Source organism: Cygnus olor, chromosome 19, assembly GCF_009769625.2.
Source record: "Cygnus olor isolate bCygOlo1 chromosome 19, bCygOlo1.pri.v2, whole genome shotgun sequence".
Taxonomy (NCBI): domain Eukaryota; kingdom Metazoa; phylum Chordata; class Aves; order Anseriformes; family Anatidae; genus Cygnus; species Cygnus olor.
The window spans coordinates 7,536,706-7,557,038 of record NC_049187.1 but is presented as its reverse complement, the minus strand read 5'-3'; the positions used below and the strand labels follow the sequence as shown (position 1 = coordinate 7,557,038).

General features: G+C 42.9%; 2 protein-coding genes across 9 annotated transcripts in view; one reads left to right on the top strand and one right to left on the bottom strand.

Annotated features, from left to right (window-relative positions):
* The first annotated feature begins 1,523 nt into the window (after positions 1–1,523).
* The window catches only part of AK8 (adenylate kinase 8), a 76,768-nt gene continuing 57,958 nt past the window's right edge, over positions 1,524–20,333 (top strand). For 5 of the 7 annotated variants that reach the window (XR_005813787.1, XM_040531605.1, XM_040531604.1 and 2 more), the window contains exons 1-4: positions 8,692–8,820; positions 10,732–10,816; positions 14,832–14,881; positions 15,587–15,700. Coding sequence is in view for 6 of the 7 variants with exons in the window: in XM_040531605.1 (XP_040387539.1) it covers positions 8,743–8,820; positions 10,732–10,816; positions 14,832–14,881; positions 15,587–15,700 (327 nt within the window). In the remaining variant the exon portion in view is untranslated. The other 2 variants (XM_040531606.1, XM_040531607.1) reach the window with 2 other exon arrangements.
* SPACA9 (sperm acrosome associated 9) lies at positions 3,021–8,661 on the bottom strand. 2 transcript variants are annotated; one of them, XM_040531612.1, is made up of 5 exons: positions 8,520–8,651; positions 7,791–7,952; positions 5,173–5,375; positions 4,578–4,725; positions 3,021–3,084 (listed from the first exon to the last, which is right to left on the bottom strand). In XM_040531612.1, exons 2-5 carry the CDS (start codon positions 7,932–7,934, stop codon positions 3,076–3,078), a joined length of 504 nt encoding a protein of 167 aa, XP_040387546.1. In that variant the 5' UTR covers positions 7,935–7,952; positions 8,520–8,651; the 3' UTR covers positions 3,021–3,075. The 2 variants fall into 2 exon arrangements, with proteins under 2 accessions (XP_040387546.1, XP_040387545.1); XM_040531611.1 differs by having other exon boundaries at positions 3,021–4,725; positions 8,520–8,661.

The window sequence follows — 20,333 nt, the reverse complement described above, 5'->3', positions numbered from 1 at the left end:
AGGGGGATTTGGGAGGTGATTTCACTGTAAGCTTGACCTATTAGGTTAAGGTTGTTTTCTTGTTTTGCCTGTCTCTCCTCCCAGCCGCCCCACCTGGCACTCTTACTGAATTTTTTTTCCTCAAAGAAATGAATAGTTGAAAGGTTGCTCAAAGCAGTTTAGAAATTCATACATGAACCTCAGCATTGCAATTATGGAATTAAGTATAATTCTTAAATTTGAACAACCTACACAAGGGCATGGCACAAGTGATGTACAGTCTGTTTGTGAAAACACATTGGCTGAACAACAGCACTTAGTAGAAAATTTTATGTAAAAGTTACCCTGAACCTTATTTTGGGGCTAGGCGATAGGGAAAGCTGGCTTTCAGCCTTCTGCAATGGGGTAAGTTTTACAGCATGGTGTAAATGAAAGGAAAACAAAGCAGAAAGTTGATCTTGCCTCATTTTAAATGCATTTTGCATATCCCTTAAGCTTAAAGGTGAAAAGCTGCACTTACCAGTGTAAGAACAATTAGGTAATATTACCCACAGAAGTACGTCCGCCAGGGTACAAGAAGAAATAAAGTATCTTGCTTACCCAGCTTGGTAGCTCATAAACCCAGCTGTAAATAATAAGCATGCAGTAGACACTAGTGAAGGAAATAACTTTATTTCCTGATTTTTAAACGTCTTTGCTGGTTCATCTTGATTTATTGGAACTATTTAGCTACAGGTGCGATGGCCTGAAATTGAAAAGTAAGTGGTTACAGAGTAGTTCAGAGAAGCAACAGGAGCTGAGTTACTTCATTCGCGCAAGTGACAGCTTGGCAGGTGGAGCTGAGCCAGCGTGCACCTAGACTTTACTTTTCATTCAAAGCTTAACTCCAAATAATTTTGTCTGGTGGTTTTCATGATTTTGGCATCTGTGATATTTACTTGGAGAAACCTTTTTGATGATGCTAAGGACCTCCTCTAATTTTGACCTCGCTGGGTGAAGTTTGGTGCCACACACTACTTCTGGTTTTGTCAGGGCTCTGGACTGGCCATTGGTGACGCGGGGCTCGGTTCTCAGCTGACCAAAAGCTCGGTTTCAATGGGTGCTGTGCCCACCCCCAGCTGAATTCAGAACTCTTACGGAATGTAAGAGCTCATAGCTGTGGGCTATGAGGTGTTCATAGGGCAGGGAGGTGACTGAGCAGGACGGGGCGCAGCCAAGAGCCTGTGAAAGCAGCCGGGAGGGGCCGGCACCTGTGTGCCTGCGAAAGCAACCATTTCGGTGGCGTGTAGCTGGTGTTGCGAAGCCCCTCTGAGGATGTGGGAGCAGAACGGGCTGGTTGAGCGCCTTATAAACAAACGGCCTTTAGGAGGCTTTCACGGAGGCCCCGAGGCCGGGGTGCGTTGGTGAGGCGCTGCGGGGGGCCCGGGCCGCCTTCCCCGAGGCGGCCGCTAGAGGCCCCCCGAGGCCCGCGGCTGCCCTCAGCAGCGGCCCCGATCCCCTCAGGGGGCCGCCGAGGCCCGGCTCGCCCCGGGGAGCTCCCCCCGTGCCCCCGGGAGGCCGCCGCAGCTCCCGAGGCTGTGGTAACCTCTCGGGTGCCGAGCAGGGCCCGGGGGGTTGACCTGCGGCACCTCTCGGTTGCACCTTGGTAAAGGTCGGGTTTGCCCCTCCTGCAAATCAAGGGGCTCACAGAGCCTACAAACGCCGGGATTTTTTGCCACCGTCTCCTCCCAGCCTGTGTCTCTGCTGCCGTGTTTGAAAGAAAAGCAGCGTTTATTTCCTGGACTGGCTGACAGATCCCGGGGTAAGTCAGTCTGGTGCCCTGCCTGGTTTCCCAGCGTCTCTTGTGATTTTATGCTCTCAGAGGCTAAAGTAAAACTTCTGCACTTCTGCTTGGCATTTACATCCTGTTTATGTAAATTCTTCAAACAGCTTGATTTGTAATAGAGAAAAACAATTCTTGCTGTATCTTTTTGTCCTTTGAAGTGTCCATCCACTCTGGAAGAGGAGAACTTGTATGGAAATTAAGTAATTTGTCTAGATGTTTTTGTGAGGTTTAACTTTGCAGTCTTCCAACAGATTCTGGTCATGTCATTACCAAACCTCAGACTCTGAGTTTCACGCACTTATTTTTCTGCTGGTGTCTTAAAATTTTGTCTGCGTAAGACCGATTGAAAGGATGGGGCTGGATTAGAAATAATTATTAAAGTTTGTGAATTGTGTGTTTCACGCATGTGTCACAAACTCTGTCAGGTGTGAACGAGCGTTGAACAGCAGGTGTGGAAGGCAGCCGAGGATTGATAGGACTATTCTGACAGGCAGCTTGTGCTGTCTTGCACTGTGGAAGCTGAAAAGGAACTAAAAACTGGAGGATAATTTTGGTCTGATCAGAGCCTGCATAGTCAAATTTAAACACAATGATAGCTAGGGTTAGGAAGGCCAGGAACAACATCTGAGGAAATTTCCCTTGTGTCCCAACACTTGTCATCCTTCAGTCAACGTAGCACCTACTTGGTTTGGAAAACTTTCCAAAACAGTGTTATCAGACACTTGTCTTTGCATCATGAAACACTAAAGGGCAGCTGTGAGCAACTTTGATTTTTCTTCGTAACGCTACCTCTGCAGCAGGCCTCCCAAATAAAGCCTGAGTTGGCAACAGGCACATTTTGCTGTCTGTGACCCCCGTAGTGCCTACGAATCTGTGTGACCTCAGCAGGCTTCATTACCATTTTTAAGTTCACCATGTTTCAATTCAGTTGGGATGTGATGTCTCCCAAATCCAGGCCCCTTCTCCAGAGTGGATAGATGTATTATATAGTGGCACATGTAGTTAGGGGAAGGAAAGAAAGTACAAAGGAACATGGGGTTATGTGAGGAGTAAAAATGCTTCTGAAAATACTTCCTATTTCATCTGAGCTATCATTCCTTCCTGTGCTCCCACCCCTATATTAATTCTCCCTTCTTTTTTTTTTGCCTGTGTTGCCAAAATCTGGTCATCTTAAGGAAAAAGCTTTCCACAATTTTAGCAAACTGAGAGAGGTATGCAAAGGGCACTTGTTTATTCAGGAGTGTCTTCCAGCAGGAAGCAAAGAACAGGTGTTAATTGGCCTGTGGGAGGGGAAAAGAGCGGTCAGATACAGGGAAGACATTGCGTTATTGAGATCCTAAGTTTGTAGTTAACTGTGCTTGAAGAAAAGCACCACAAAAAGTGCATATCAGCTGCAGGGAGTGGGGGAGAGCCTGCGACTCTGCTTACCCTCCCTAAGCAGGCTGGAAAGCAAGCTGTTTTCAGCACTGTTATCAAGTCATTGTGCTGGAATTGCAAAGTGCTGTTATAAAAGCAGCATGAGACTATTTTAAATGCCTTCCAGTTTTAATTAATTAGGCATCATCACATCCTTGAAAAATAAGCTAGATTCTTTTCTTGAAAAAGGGGAAAGACATTTTAGTTTGCAATTTAAAAAGGAACCATCTGAAAATGGCCACAGCTCAATCTCTCTGCTCCCCCTAGATTCCCCGAATCACATTTAATGGAAAAGACTTTCTGTTAGCTTTGCAGAGGCCTGGGGAGGAAGGGGGCGTTTATTCAGATTGGGATATTGTCAATACACCAAACTAGGTGCAAAATGAAGGCTGTCCTCCCTTATATCTCTAGCTGCTAACAGCAAAGGAGTCAAAGCAGGCATAAGGGAAAATGTTCTGCGTGGTGCGTACTGGTTGGTGATGGTGTGAGAGAACCCGCAAGAATCCAGCAGAGCCCGGTCAGTGTAGCTAAAGCATGCCGGCCTTTTCTGTAGCCAATGGTGTGCAAAGGAGACATCATTGGGGTCCTGTAAACGCTGATTCTTTGGTCCATAGACCAGACAATTTCAATGGGATCAGCTGGGGTGAGGGAACTTTAGTGATAAGCCCGGTGTGAATGTCAGAGACGCTTCTGAGTCCTTATTGAGAGGCTTTTGCTTCTCTGCATCATGTTCTTCAAACATGCTGGTTATTCATACCTCCACCTTCGGAGAGTGAGTGGCTATTTCTCAGAAAGAAGTCTGAGAAAGTCTGTAAAATCCTGTTTTGGGTAGCTTGCCTGAGATTTGTATCTGTGATTAGAACCTGATCACTCCTGATTATTCCCTGCTCTCACCACAATGCTTGTGAAAGCGACCGTGTGGGGTACAGCTCCTGCTGCTGGGATATGACTTTTAGGAGGAGAGAGGAAATTACAGCAAGGGAGAGCAGAACACGTATCTGTCAAAGCCTAGCTGACAGGACTAACTCTTCAGAACTTGGACCTCTAGTATTCATTTCACTGATTTTAATCAGCCACCTGATTAAAGGCGGAAAGCAGGAGATGCATGAACTTCCATCCCTTAAAAGGCATGTCTACCAGGTGGTTTCCAGGGACTTTTCAGTTTCCCATTGTGATTTTCTGTGTCATTCGGGCGCTTCTTTCTGACATGCTTACTCCCCTGCACTTGTACACAATCTTTGTTACTAACTGAGGTCTGAGCTTCAGGGTGGACAGAAGGTGGGTTTTGGGAAACGGCTGCCCTAGACGGTTCATCCTCGGGTGCCCTCTTCTCAGAGAGAGCACTTCTACCACTCACATTACGCAGCACGTGCCGCGGCAGCTTCTCAGTGTGGGACAGCCACTCCTTCATGCAGTCTAGGACGATGGGGATGAGGCTCACCACCCCTCCGTAATGATTCTTGGCCTCATCACAGCTCAGGTGGTTCACAACATCATGGGGATACCTGCGGGACAGGACACAATCAGCAGAGTAGTCCAAGCAGCGCAACCCTGGTGTTCAAGAGCATGAACAAACACTTGCCCCATGGAAATTAACTCTACACAGAGCAGGAACAGGAGGGAGGAAGAGATTGTAGAATATCCCCGGTTGGAAGGGACCCAGAAGGATCAAGCTGCCTAATCATTGCACGTGACCTCAGGGTACTGACCTGCCTGTATATGCCCTTCCATGCACCAGTAAAGTGAGCAAATACACAAACAAATCCCTTTTTGTGAGTGGAGGTTGGCAGTGTTTTCACGACAGCAGGATCTGTAAACTGGGTAGCGCCTTTTATCCTCGCTAAAGCCAGAGAGGTGTTATAAGAGAAACCAACAGAGAAGTCAAGCGGGAATGTTCGTGCTCCCAGTATCGACAATCGCCTCAAGGAGACTAAGCCGATGGCAAGACCTACTTAGCTCGGATGGTGCTCAGATCATTGCTGTGGCTAAGGAGCAGCTTGCATCTTTCCAAAATGCCATTGGTTGTGCTGTTACCAGGATGCACGGCTTCCAGCTTGTGGCAGAGCTTGCTGAGGTCATTACAGATGTTTAGGAACATGTTGAGGATGCGCCTGTCCGTGGAATTGTTACAGTAATGGTCCGTGTAGGACTGTACCTGTAGAGTACAACATGGGGAGAGACGGGGTCACGCACGTTAAATTACATTTTGATATGCTGCGAAGTCGCTCAGGTTAGCAACGAGAAGCTGCTTTCTCTTGTGACTCTCAGGGAGTCCCTCTTTGAAGAAGTGTGGGACTGCTGCAGCCAAAAGCACAGCTCTTCTCCGAGCATTGCAGAGAGAGGCTGGGTGTGAGCAGAGTTTTGTCTCCTCTGCCACAGCTGCTTGCATAGAGTGGGGTGGGAGGTGGGGGCAGTGGCCAAGCTGCAAGTGTTTTGGAGTAATAGCGTGGATGTGCTCGCGTATGTGCGCATTCTCCATGGCTCTTTATTTGGCACCACTAGATGCGAACGCAAAATTAAAGCCATTTAACCTAAATTGTCCTTACTAACCAATTATAGCAATGGTATTCCCTGCTTCCCTGGAATGTTTTTGTTACCCAGAGTGAATGGCATCGTATGATGAGACGTTATGCCAGGAGATTAAGTCCCTTCTCCAAAAGCATTACAGCCACTTCAGGCGTGAGTGGTCGGAATACAAAGCACAGCGCGGCTGGTTGGCAGTCCTGTCTGGGCTCTAACACCTTTAGTGCTTTCTGTAAGATTTCAGGATAAGAACAGAGGAACAGTTCCAGCACTGGAACAGCCTGCGCATACAGAAAAGCCACGCAATGCACTTGGGCAAATTCTCAGCAGGTTTGTAAGAAAAATAAAAAAGGCCCCTAAGGGTCCATTTCCACTACAGATTTCTCCTCCTGCTCTGCTCACGGCGCGTTGCGTCCGTGTGAGCGGCGGGATTTTTTTTATAGTTGCTGTGTGCAGAAACAGTCCTAAAGAGAACAGCATTTTAGCCTGGTTGTTCACCGATAGGATTACGGGACTCCTTTCTGTCAGTATGAAGAGAAGGGAGTTAATGCGCCTGCATACCCAGGATGGGGACCAGGACAACGTGAACAATGGCTGGCAAGGACCGCGCAGGTCTGCATTAGCCGGTTGCTGGCTCCTGAGCTGCAGCCCAGGGAGTTCAGGGAGAGCTCCCGCACAGGACCAGTGCCCCGAGCACAGCCACGCTCTGCAGCACAGGGACCTGCTGGGTCATCTGAGTCTGTGGATGAAGCAAGTGACGGAGGAATTTGTCTCACAAAACCGCTTGGGATTTGACTTCATACCCTATCCCCTGCAGAAGTCTTTAAGGAGCTGTTGCCGTTTCCTGTCTGGTTGCGTCCCTGGTGAAATTTCTCTGGGAGGGGTTCGGTTCCTGCACAAGGGATCACCAGTATGTGCTGCTCCGACTCTTCCCCCTTCTCCCCAGTACCTTGCTCTTTTCCTTTTTCCACGCTCTCCCCAAGGTAGCACGGTTACACCCTTAGGGCTCTCCGTGCAGTATTGCCACCACTAAGCTCACGTTACCGTGTCACAGACGATGCTGCGGATCAGGTAATTGCAGAAGTAGCTACCCGTGAGGTCTCACCCCCACAAAAAGCAGGCCTTCCAGCCCTGCCAAGAAAGAGTCCAAGCCTGCTCCGTCCTTCTGAAATATCGGCACGTTTAAGAACAGAATAATGCAATGTGAAACCTCAGTGCCTATTTTTGGAAAAAAAAGGATCAGTTTGATGTCTGTCTAGATCCTCTTCAATGTTATGAATGAAGCCCATAGGTTAGAACTGAGTCAGCCTCAGAAAAGACAAGCAGCTCACTTCTGTTTCTTCACCCTAATAAGAGCTTGGCTTTTGCTCTGACTTCGGCATGGATCTGGGTTCTGAGCCTGGGTTCTGCTTTCTTACATCCACAATTCTAATTTTATCCGGATATTTCTTCCCCCTTTGTCTTCCAGTGGTCTAAGTTCTCTGCACTACTTAAAACATCCCATGTTATAAAAGTTCCAAGACAATTCACTTACCAGCCCAGAAAACACCTAGCCCACCTGGGAGTTTCAGCCCTCAATCCGTCATCCTACCTCGGTAACACAGCCATTATTTTTAATAAGCACTATAGAAAGATACAGCAGCACCAATACCGGGGGGAAGAGGCGAGCATGCTGCTTACTGCAAGTTAAGGATTACAGATCCCGTGCGTGGCTGGGGGAGGAGGCTTGGTTTGATTGTGTCTTGTACCCTGCATTTCTGGCTACGCCTCGGAACTGAAATGACAGTATTAAACTAAATCCTAAAGTGATGCTGAGCGATGTAATTCCTTCTCTGTAAACGGGAAAGTCTAACGTAGTCATTCCTCTCCCCTACTTAATCTTTTGCCACCGGTTTGCAGAGCTAAACACAAATGTTAGAAGCAAGTTTGGGCGCATCTTCCCTTAGTAAAAACATTTATTCATCACCGAACTAGACCCAAGCGCCTGGCAGCGCTGCCTTGTTCCCCGTGCCCATCAGCAGAGAACTCTGTGCCGAGTGCTTTGTACCTGGCTGATGCTCGCCACGGGTCTGATCGTGTCGTGCGCGTTCTCCCGGGTGTGTTGCAGCGCTGCGATAAACGTGAACTGCTGCTGCAGGAAGAGCTTGTAGCGCTGTTCTACGGTTCTTAGAGCCTCCTTTACCTCGTTCATGTTTCCCCCTCCTGGATTCTGGTAGAGAAGGAGAGAAAAGAAGCTACTTCTCAGAAGTTACGAGATTTTACACGTGTAACTCTATCTTTCGCTTGGGTTGGAATTGTGTAGCTAAGAGGAAAACTTTATTAAAAGAAAAAAACACAGGAAAAGAGAAAATATATCGTGTCAAAGCCCTGCAGTCCCCAGCCAGTCAGTCGGTGAGGTGGTAACGCTGCTGCGAAAAGAGGCAGAGAGCGCAGGGGGCCCCCCGGCAGTCAGACGCCACAAACCCCGGCGGCTCTGCTCCAAACATGAGCCCGGCGCGCTGAGAGGCCTGGGGGGGGGAAATACCTCCCTTATCCCGTGCGAAGCTACCGCCCGGCGCTGAGAACTCGGGGATGGAGACCCCGCCGGGCCCGGCCGGGCCCTCACCGCTTGGGTTCCCCCAGGAGAAGCCCCGGGCCCCGGCACCCCCCCCCCGGGCCCCGACGCCCCCCGGGCCCCGACACCCTCCGGCCGCCGCCGGCCCCGAGCCCTCGGGGGAGCCCCCCGGGGGCCCCTCAGCGGACCGGGGGGGCCTCTCCCCTCGCCCCGGCTCCCTACCGGCCGAGCAGCCCGCCGGGGCCGGGGCCGGGGCCGGGGCCGGGGCCGGGCCTGGATCCGCACCCCCCGAGCTCGGCGGCGCCGCCGTCTCCTTGGCAACCGCCGCGGCCGTCGTCTCCCTGGCAACCGCCGGCGCCGCCCGATGGCGTCACCGCCTGCCGCGCGCGTCGCGGTCTGGTGACGTCACTCCGTAGCAACGCGGCGGCGGTTGCTAAGGGAGGCCATGGACGCCCCCGGCCCGCCGTGGCTGCCGTCGGCGGGAGCCTACGCGGAGGAGCGGGGGCTGTGGCGGCTCCTGCAGGTGAACGGGACCGGGCCCCGGGGCGAGGGGCACCGGGGCCGTGTGAGGAGGCCGGGGGCAGGGTGTCCTGGTGCCCTCTTGCCCCGCTCCGGTTCGTTTGGGGCAGCAAAAGGCACCGGGGAGGGGGGGGGCCGGGGCCTCTCTGTAGGGCCCCCGGGCGGAAGGCAGCCCCCTCGGCTGCCGTGAGGCGACCGGGGGACAGCAAGGAGACTCCCGGCCCCAGAGGAATCTGTGCTGTGTGCCGCAGGGCTGGAGAACGCCCTTTGGCCGAGGGCACGGTCTGGGGCTGCTCCCGGATGAAGCCGAGGGGGGACAGCCCCGGTGGGGCCCGGTGCTGACCCCTCGCCCTTCCAGCTCGGCCTTTGCGAGGCCTTCTTCTTCCAATCTCACTGGAAAACAGAAGCTTATTCTCCCTTCCTTCTCCTCCTCCCTTCTCCTCTCCCTCTCTTTTCTCCCCACGTAATTCCAAGACCATTTACTATGAGCGGCGTGGCTTTATTTTTTTAACTCTTTTTTTTTAACGTGTGTTTTTCACATTGTGAGGCACTGAAAGCAGCAGTGAAAATTAATAAATTAATAATAAATTAATAAATTAAATATTTATTTAAATAAATTTAATACTTAATTTAATATTAATTATTTAAATAATTTTTAATATTTAATAAACCAATTTAAATTAACTAATTAATAATTTTAATAAAAGTGAACAACTGAAAATTGTAGTGCCAAATTCAGATTTTTTGGTTTAAATCAAAGATGCTGGAAAGTAATAATTTTAAAATGAACTTTCAATAAAAATATAAATTTTATACTTTAGGCTATTTGCTACTCAGGCTTGGAAACATCAGAATTTGCATGTGTAACAGTTCATAAACAAAATAGAGTGGTTTAATTATTCTCATGAAGTGAATGAAGCAGAAAGGGAAATTAGACCGCTTCAATAAAGGGCGATCAGTTGCCTAGAGTGTAAAATTTCCTGGAGTATACAGACTTTGCGGAATTTACTTTCAAATATAAAAGTGTTATGACTGATTTTTAGAAAAAAGACGTCCTATTCCAGTGTAAGCAGTTCAGCAGATAATCTAAGCGAGAACATTAGCTGCTGTTTGATGTTTAGTTTTAATTACAGAATTCTTGGCTGTGCTGAAATCTTTTATAAGAAAGTCAATGGAGTTAGTGTTTCTTAGTGTTATTGCTTTCCCTGCCTGTAAAGCTACGGTCACTGCTGAAATCAGCAGAAGGAACGCTGCTGGTATCAGTGGGAGCTGAAGCAAGGCCCCGTATAACCTCAAGCATTTAATAAGAAAAGTGAATCCAAAACAGTCATTCAGAGAAAGGCTTTAAACCCTTCTCCCCGCCTTGTTTTCATGCAGGAGGAAGACCAGCAGGGTTAAAGAAGTGAGATGTGCTGCTTTTGTGGTTTCGATTGGTTGTGGGCTTTGTGTGTTTTCTTCAGGTCTCATCTATCCTGCGGTCCTCTAGGCTGGTTGGAAACTTGTGGGAATGTGCTTGAGAAAGAGGTTTAACTTGCCCCGAAGAGATGCTAATTTAAGCTGGCTGGTTTTGAAACTGCTTGTATGGTTTTTGTCAGTGCTGACTCAACCCTTACCTACACCAGACTGCTCGAGCCAAACCTTTCTGGTGTCTCTATGTATCGTAAATAAGCTGAAGAAAATAGTTGTGTGTTGTTGTTTTTTTCTTGGCATTTTTTAACCATGCTTTACTTAATTTTTTCAGCCTCTGCTAAAGGTCTCATGTTCTCTATTCTGTTTATTGAAAGGGACTTGAGAAAATGAATTAGCATTTATAAACTCGTTAAGATCCTCATCATTACATTGCCTTAAATTGCAATATATCACGACTGCATAACTATGTTAAATTTTCCTCTGACTTTGCCCTATTTATTTTCAGAACATGGTTGAAGAACTCTTGATTCATAAGCCAGATGATCCCATTCAGTTTATGATAGACCATTTAAAGCAAAATAACGATGACGGTAAGTGAAAACTGAGAGACCACAGGCACTTCAACTTATATTTGTAAATAGCTGCTTAGAAACTGCACTTCAGTTGGCAAATGATGGATACAACTTTTCAGACCAAGTCTTGAGGAAAAAAAAAAAGTGAGCATTTTGGAATAGTTATAAGTAAGATGCTTTTTAATTTCCCCTTTTTTTTTTTTTTAGTGGGTAATCTAATAAAAAATGCACTTTAACAGTTATAACAATGAAACCCTCTAAGGGAATAACAAAGAGTTCTGGTGTATCAATTATTAATGCATTCTGTGCCCCATCTGATATTTCCTGTTGTCTTTAAGCTCACTAATTACTCCTTTTGTCAGGTGTAAATTTGGTTTCCCGTCCTACCTGGGCTGGCAGATTCTCTGTTTTTTGATTAGTTAGTTACTAGCTGTTGTTAATGAGTTCCACTGCTCAGTGGCATCTCAGATGAAGGAACAGTGAGCGTGCCTACACGTATGTATAACAAAACCTGGTAAATTGAATAGGAAGTCTCTATTCTGCACAATAAAAGCATGTAGGCTCAATCAAATTATTTGATTTACAAACTGTTCACCCTTAGGCAGATTATATTTGGATATGCACAACTGAACTATAATTTTTGTTCTGCATGAGCTGTCAGGAACAGCTGGTGTCATGTTGCTTTGATGTTTCTTTAAAACCATAGTAAACCATTATGAAAGTTCTGCTGCAGCATCAATGAAATCATTATCACTGGAGGTGCTGTGAGCTCTTTATACATAGCGGTAGTGATCAGATGGATGTAGATTGAAGTGCTGCTAAGTGCCCCCCCCAAAAAAAAAATCAAATTCTGCAAATTATGTCCAGCCCTTTCTGATATGGGCAGCACGTGGAATCAATCTATTCTATAGACCCATGGAAAATTTGCAGAAGAATTTCGGTTTGGTAGAATGCAGATAAAATTTCCTCACGTTAATCTAACATTTGTCCTTAAGCCCCACAGTATCGTTTGCACAGAATTAGGCAGGTTTTGATTTCGTGACTTCAGTACTTGGAGGCTAAAGATAGAACTACAGCAGTTGTTTGTCAAGAGAAAAATGCTGTCTGCTTTTGGTCTGGAAAAAAAACTATTAAGAAAGGGAAGGCACTCCAATTAAAATTAGAGCCTAAATGTTGTTTTAGAAATAAATTATATGGAAAATAATGTAACAGAAATCTGTAACTGAGTTGATTTTACTTTTTGATCATGGCAGAAGGTGCTGACTATTTAGAAGAAAAAAAACCCTTATTAGAGCCATCAGTAAAGCAATGAATTTTCATGATCTTGCCTTGCTAGACAGCTTTAGCCCTAGAGAAAATTTCAAACAGAGATGTGTGGAAAAGAAGTATTGCATCTATCCCAGGTGTGAAGTTAGAAAACCTTTTTAATTAATAATAGGATCTAAAGTACTCTTAAAAATATAAACAACTCTAATGATGATTATAGCTTACAACTGTCTTGAAAAGCTCCTAGGTCAAATGTGTGCCTGAGTGTTTGTACTTAGTGCTCTGTGCTATTGTTCTTTCATGTGATCCTTCTGAAAACCTTAAAGAGCCTATGAAAATTGATAATTCTTTAATATACGAAGATGCTAGTTTTCTACATTTTATCTTGGTTTGTGTTAGCAAAGAGCGCTTTCCAGATCCAGGTGACATTTCTCTGAGGTCTTGCTTTACTCTTATACCTCTGAAGAAATGTAACGAAGTTCTGCAAGAATGTTCATGATGTGCTATGAAGTTTTCCTCTTTGACAAAGGATTTCCCTTACAAGTTAAACTTCTTTTTTTTTTTGCATTAATATTAATCATAGACTCTTTTGGACTTAAATGGAACTCAGTGAGCCCAGCTGTTATTTTACATTATCCCAGGATTAATATATATATTTTTTTTATTATTACTGAAAGCATCCTTGAATGTTAAAACTTAAGAATGCTTGGAAAAGTAAATTCTGTAACATCTCGTCAAGTCTAAGCATGGAATGAAGTATGGTTTGTTAATGAAGAAAAAGTCATTTTGCAGATTTTCCTCACTTCATTTAGCTGCTGGTCCAGACCTCCAGTATTAAATACTGACCATTTGCTGATTGGAGGGGGTTAAACATTACATACAGTGGTGTCCTGGTTGTGCCCTTGTGTCATATGTTTAGGGAGAATGCTTCAGAAGAGTCTTACAAGTGTGCAAATGAGTAAATCAGTGAATTACACTGCCCCATCTGCTGCAAGCCACTAAGCAGAGAGAAAACCAGATTTAGTACAAAGTGAGCATTTACAGTAGCCCTGGGCAATATTAAAGCATGATATGGTGTATATAATGGTATGTTTCGTTTTTTATCAAACGTTTGTCCAAGAAAGCTGTGTATTAAAGCTTCAATACCTAAGGGTTTTCTTGTGAATTTTAAATCATGCTCCTAGTTAAACCTCAAAAGGATCTGTGGATGGAAAGGTTTTTTGATTTTCTTTGAAGTGGTTTGAAGAAGTTGATTAGTGTTGGCACCCGAGCACTCTTTTATGACGCTGTTTATAAATAATTCCTAAGTATCGGGCTGGAGTTTCAAGGTGTTAGATTAGAAAAAAAACTAGGATTTAATCACATTACATTTGAAAGAAATTAGGTGATAAAAACAGCTGATGTATCCTTTTAAAGTATTTTTCTACATTGTGTACTAGTTCTGTTGCACTTCCAAGAACCAATAAGGGGGAGTTTTTCTTAAACCTTCCAAGTCAGATAACTTTGTAAAGATGAATCCGTAATTTGGGTTTCATGTATGTTTAAAAATTGCACCTGCCCAATAACTGTTAAGTGCGTGGAAAGCCTTATAAAAATACATTTCACATCCTTCCCTGTCTGCTGTCGTCAGACACTGTATGTCTCTTGGTTATCAAGAGCTGAAGAGGTTTTGGGGCTAGGAGCTCCCTCCTTTGTTTTGACCTATGTTACTCCCAGTAAATAATCATCAGTCCCCTCTGTATATAGTCTGTTTTATTTTGAGTGTTTGTTTTTTTCCCCAAGTATAATAGTAAAACATCAAAGGTATTAATATAAAATGAGAGCTCAAGGAATTGCAACCCAAGGTGTGTTCATGCAAAAAGTCCCATATACTTTTGTAGGAGTTACTCCATTTTCCCTTGTTTTATCTTGCCTCTTATTCATTCCCAATAAATCTTACAATGGTAAAATTAAGAATTTCTGAGATCTGGGATGCATTTTTCCCCACCTTGCTGCCTTGGGGAAGGGAGAGGGACATGCAGTAGGACGCAGGATACAGAGAGGATGAAAATGACTTTTAATGATGACTTGAGAACATGAAGGTAGCTGTCAGAGGGTAGAGAAAAAGCGCTTAATTTTGCGGTGTCTAAATCTTCTCTAACCCTGACACAGCCTATGTAGTTGAAATTAAAACATAAAGTTTGGGGCTTTTTTTTTTTTTTTTGGTAATGGGAGCCAAAAGCTTTGCCAAAAAGTGTGTTTACTGCCATACTGAGTAAGGAGAATGAGAGAAAAAATTAGATGATGGTCCCATCTAACCTCAACCACTCTATGATTATGATAATTGTCACTTTTAAATAGTTTTGTCCTGCATGTGCAAGCTTTTTTTTTTTTTTCCACAATATATATTTGGTCTGAATTAATCTTTTGGGAATAAAAGCCAAACTGATATAAGAAAATATCCATATCTTGTGCTCTGGTTCACCCAGTAAACTATCTGTTTGAATTGGTAGACAAATATATCTATATGCTTAAATGACATGTTTAGTCAGGGTATCAATCTCATTAACCATGGAGATTAGAGAATGACCCAGCTGGCACTGACTTAGTGTTTGCCTTTTTTTTCTCTCCTCAGTGGAGCCCAATCATGAAGTTTCCATTCAGGCAGATTTACAACTGAAATTCTTTTTTCGTTGTGATTACATTTATATTGTGCAATGGGATAGTGGGAAACTGATTGGATTTTTGCTGTTCTACATCTTAGTTTTCACATATTCTCATTTCATAGCTCCAAGAATTTGTATACTCGGCCCACCTGCTTCTGGGAAAACTACAATTGTAAGTATGCTCTTTCAGTGTTATAATACTGTCCACTTACCTTTTTACTTTCTACCGAGCTCAGCACTTGTGAAGGTTTTATTCTGAGAAAATGATTTTCAGAATTGGTGAAGTGATAGAAGAGCACAAGGGAAGTTGAAGGACGGCATTCATAGGGATATGCCTGTATTTTACAGTACAAGTTAAATGGAAACGTTTCAAGTGAGCTCTGCAAGAACTTGCCCAGGTAATGGTAGTGATGCTGCTGTAATGCAATGGAACTGTGTGCTTTGTTTATCCAGCGTTTTAGCAGGATTAATTAACCTGGGAGGAGTACCATAAGTACGTGTTTGTGGTGTTCCTATATTGCTGATTGCTTCGTTTGCATGGCCAGTTGTCTCTCCTGTCGACTGGTGCCACTTAATTGAAAATCTTGAAGTGGTATTTGAACCACAGAGAAAGCTAACGACAGAAATTTCACAGATGGTGGTGGTGTGTGCATGCTAGGAAGAATGCTTTCTTCTTTAAAATCCATGTTATAGTACAGTAGATGAAAAAAGCCTTACTCAAAGCTGTAGGCTCTTGAACATCTTTGTACGAAACTGTTTAAAGTTACACATATAGTCTGTCTGTTTAAACACTCTGTCTTTCTGTAGTCTTCTGAAAAAAAATGCTTTATTTTCTTTTCAAATATTTCATCCTGTATTATTTTTTTTCTTCCCTCAGGCAATGCGGCTTTGTAAACATTTGGATGCCATACGTATCTCTCAGGAGACTTTGTTATTCGAGGAAACATTAGCGCTGACAAAGGAAGCAAAGGCATATAAAGAAAGAAAACAGGTGTGTAAGAGGCTATAATAATGGTAGTTCTCATGCCACAGAAGAAGAATTATATGGTATTTCCATGATTTCCACTGCTATGAGTTGAGCAGATCAGAGTAAATATTCCTGTATCTGTGGTGGTTTGTACATTGGTTTATGTCTATGTAGGTGCAGGGTCCTTCAGAGAAGGGTAACCTGTGTTAGATAAGAAGATATGAATAAAGATAAAAACGTGGGCACAGAATTAGGGCCCAGGGAGGAAGAAAATGTAGAGTAACATTGCACACGAGTGGTGAAATTGAGGAAAGTCCAGGAATGCACAATACCATTTAAAGAATGTTTCATTATATCATTAAACAAACCATCTTCTGGTTTCCACATATTTGGTAATCTCAATAAAATAAGCATTAATCTCTGAGTCGTCTCTCAGTACAAAAATGCTATGGAAAATATGTACACAAAGAACATTTTTGGATCTGAAAGAGCTACTTAGTTGTGCATATTTGATTTCTCTGTAGCATGACACAAATAACTTGGTGCATTAACTCAAAACTAATTGACAATCCAGTCAGTTATTGAAAACCGTATAAGCTTTCAAGCTGAGGCAATAGCAGCAGACTCAGATCGTTCAGTTCCTGGGTAGAATCAGAAGCATCTTCGATTCTGATTCCTGCCCCTTTAGCTGATTCATTTCTCCAGATGTCAAGGTGTTCCATGGGTAACAGAATGGAAGAAGTTTGGTTTTCTGTGACCATCCGTAGCAAGTCTACTAGTTTGAGTTGATTTATTCCACTTCATGACCTACTTTTGTAAAAATTGAAAGAATTTCTTATCTCTAAGAATTCTACACTCTGCTAAACTTGATTTAAATTGGCCAGATTTGGAATTTGCTGAGATGGTAGATAGTGTAATTTCATGATTTGTTTCTTTAGAAAACTAGGCTGAAAACAGAATAGTGTTTATTACAGTGACTTAATGAGTGAAGTTTGGAGATAGCTCAAGTGATATATTTAAAGATCTGAGAGTTCATTGAACTTACTGAACTTACTGGCAAAAAGGTTTACTTTTGGCTGGGATGATAGAAAACGATTCTTACTGAGAATATGTACTTTGAAATTTTAGTTCTAATTATTAAAGATCGTTTTACTATATTCATAAATTTCAACCTAGAAGGGGGAGAATTTAAAACAAAAATTCCCTTTGGTTTAATTACTCTAATTATTAACATATTTCAGACTATACAGACGTACTTTCATGGGTGTCCTTTTGGGCTCATTTGATTTAAAAAGATGGATGGTGTGGAAGATGAAAGTCAAAAATGTCAAGGCTAATCAGGTAGTAAGGAGTGCCTGAAGAGCAGAATTTGTGGGTGTTTTAGTACTGTGCAGTACTGCGCCTTTGTTTTTGAGATGTTAAATGCCGGAAGAATGTCTTCACTAAATCATTTATTTTGTTCTTTTACATGGGTTTGATTCTTCATATGTAACTCCTAAAACTAGGAGGGAAATCCTCGCTTCCTCTAAATCAATAGAAGTTTTACAGTGACTTAAAATGTAGGCAAAGTATCATCTCAAGAGCTGTATTTTCTCTTGCTGATTCATGTCTGCTGGCTAAATCTGCTTTTGCTGTAACTGACCCCGGCTTCTGCTGAAAAAAGTGGTAAACTTGACTCCTCTAGTGTATATAACATCCATCAGCACTAATAGGTTTTGAATGTCTATTCAGGAACAGAACAATAGCTGTTTATACAGTCTTTGATAGGCAAGACATTAAAAAGTTCCAGTCCTGGCCAAAGCAATTTAATAAATGGAAAGAGGAAAAGCATGAATTAAGACTGTGGTTTTGGAAGTCTGGTGTGAAGATCATGTAACACAATTTAATGTTGTTAGAGGAATGTTTCATGGGTATAAGGTTACTGTGGCTAAATTAACCCCGATGCCAAAGGTCATTCATTTTTAGGTCAGTAGGCCAATATTACTAGATTTAGGCAAATGCTACAAAAAGGTCTGCAAATATTTTTTCTCATATTTTTCTTACTTCTCTTTAGCCATGCTTTCAGCTCTTTTTACTTCTAGCGAAGAGTAGAACATTTGAGTTTTACTGGCACAAGAATTCATGGAAAAAGTATTTAAAATACATTATTATTCTCTGAAGCTCAATTTTTAAATTTGGACTTGCAATCATCCACTAACACACCTGGCTACTTACTAATGAGCGCAGCTGAAGTAGTGAATTTTAAATATTGACTGTTCAAAGCAAAATGTGAATATTCTACGTGTAAAAATATTCCAAAACTAAGTAAAATATTTTTGAATATTCAATAAATTTGAGAAACCATGAGCTACTAATAAATATTCCATGAACAGAAAAAGAGGCTACATTTCTTGATAAATCATTGCAAATTATTCCTTCATCTCTAGTTATTATAATGCTAATAGAAAGCACCTTCAGGTTTTTCCTATAGAGAAGTCTAATGATAAGCTGTTGCATGTTTCACTTCTTCTGTTAGATTTATAAAATAAGAAGTTGAAATAACTTGGGCTTTGCAGGATGAGTGTGCTTTTACTGCTATATTAAATTGCAGTTAAGGTGTGTATATGCTACTTCATGATTTAAAACTACACTACAGCTGCATCGTACCCCCATGATTTTTAAGAAGAAATAGAAGAGAGGAAACCCCAAGGCATCCTTACCTATGCATGTTCAGCGTTCTAGTCTATTCAAGAAGTCACTATAAAGAAACAAGTAGGAACTGTTCCAGTCTTGTGCATACTTTTCTTTTTAAAGACCAGCCTTTTGTGTGTACTCATCTAAACAAGCTAAATGTAAACATTCGTGATTTTCAGAATGCTAAACATATCCAAAATTTCCTATGGAAATGCCTAGGGAAAGTGCTTTCCCTTCTCACACTAAACAAAAAGTGTAGCAGTTTTATGAAAAGATTGCTATAACGTCTTACCTACTTTATAGTAATGTAAGATGGAATGCGATGTCCCTGAAACAACATGGAACATTTAAAATTGATCAGGAATGAGTACAGTTTTTTGGCAGTATGGAAACAGTTGATCAAACTAACGTGTTTTAAAAAGTAGTGTGGACATAAGCAAAATCCTATAGCTTTTGGAAGGTTTAACATTTCAAGCAGCAGATCTTTCATTAACCAAACTGGGTACTGGGACAGTCTCAGTGTGCCTTAGGTAAGATACAACTCTAGAATACGATACCAAATGCATGTGTGTCATTGTCCACTCTTACAGATTTCTGAGAGGAGAAATCCCACCTATCATGATATATTAATGTGTTTATGAGGAAAAAAAAATGTGTAAATGTAGTATATGACACAACAGATTTAATGGTTTCTAGTTGAATAAATAGGCAGTGTACAAGCAACCTACTGAAAGTGATTTTGTAGGCCACGGCTCAGTAGGAAGAAAACTGACCAGGAAATGAGACTGGAATTGAGCCCCAGAGAGCAGAAGTAACTAAAGCACAGAAATACCCACATGCATGTCCTTGATTGTTCTTGTGCAATAAACCCCGCTCAGAAGAGGACTAAGCATACTACTGCACTGAAAGAAGGTAGCACACTTTTGGTTTAAATTGGTTTGGCAGGGCTTAGCAGAGTGGACCCCCGGCAGTTGCTAGCCTGTTTTGACATGACACATCAAAGAAGGAAGGAAGACGCTAGCTGTTTCTGATAGCAGCGTGATGCACCTTTGGAAGGTGACAGACTCAAAGCCACAGACCCAGGCTCCAGCAGTGAGAGGCTGCAGGAGGCTTTGACGCACCACCCTATGGGACCTGCTGACTTTCAAGAAACACAGCAATTTCTTTCCCTTTTTCTCTTTTACCTGCTTGAATGTTGCCTTATGAATGGCTGATATTAGGACAGGCACTGAGAACAGGGGACAGTTGAGATAAATAAAACAAGGTACCCCACCATAGGATTGGGCCACCTTGTCCACTCCACAGCCAGCTGAGGACTGTTATCTTTTGTGTATTCTGGAGAGCTTTGTCCACTCTACTTTAAAGTAGTGACTTGTGTGGTAGCGTTCCCACTGCTCCTGGTGAAATTGTTTCATGATCTAGTGAAGGAGAGTTATGAAATCTTTCAGCATAGACGTCCATGTTTCCACTACATCTATCTACATCTTTTAGTATAATGTAACCCTACAGAAATACTCTTTTTTAGGATAACATCCTTCAGACTATTTGGTTAGAAAACGAGATGGGAGCCCACAATATATGAAACTGCTTGGAACAAAGAGTCAAGTTCACATTGTTAGGTGAAAGATAACTGTATGTATCAGGAGGTAGAGAATCTGACTGCTGATATTTTTATGAGTAATGGCAAAATAAATGAGACCAAGACAGGCATTCTGACTGAACATCTTCTCTGACTGGCATCACCAAAGGTTTAAACTTTATCATGTTAAATTAACAGTTTGTTCAACGGAGTTCAGCATTGAATGAAGGCCCAAGTTAACAAGACAGTGAAGAAAATTTCTTACAAGAAGGAGAAAAGGTTATTGTTAATTTCTTATCAGGAAATCTGAGGTAATAACGGACTAAACATTAGGGGTGGAAAAATGATAAATCTGTAAAGGATCTTTGTTCTTCTGTCTGATAGCAAATAACATCTGTGGATACG

What these genes read in the sequence shown, in the direction of transcription:
- SPACA9 (XM_040531611.1), bottom strand. Translation starts at nt 7,934, where the DNA reads ATGAACGAGGTAAAGGAGGCTCTAAGAACCGTAGAACAGCGCTACAAG. An exon ending in CCGTGGCGAGCATCAGCCAG is followed by an intron (nt 5,376 to 7,790) that starts GTACAAAGCACT and finishes TGTACTCTACAG; the next exon opens with GTACAGTCCTACACGGACCA. An exon ending in CTGAGCACCATCCGAGCTAA is followed by an intron (nt 4,726 to 5,172) that starts GTAGGTCTTGCC and finishes CCTGTCCCGCAG; the next exon opens with GTATCCCCATGATGTTGTGA.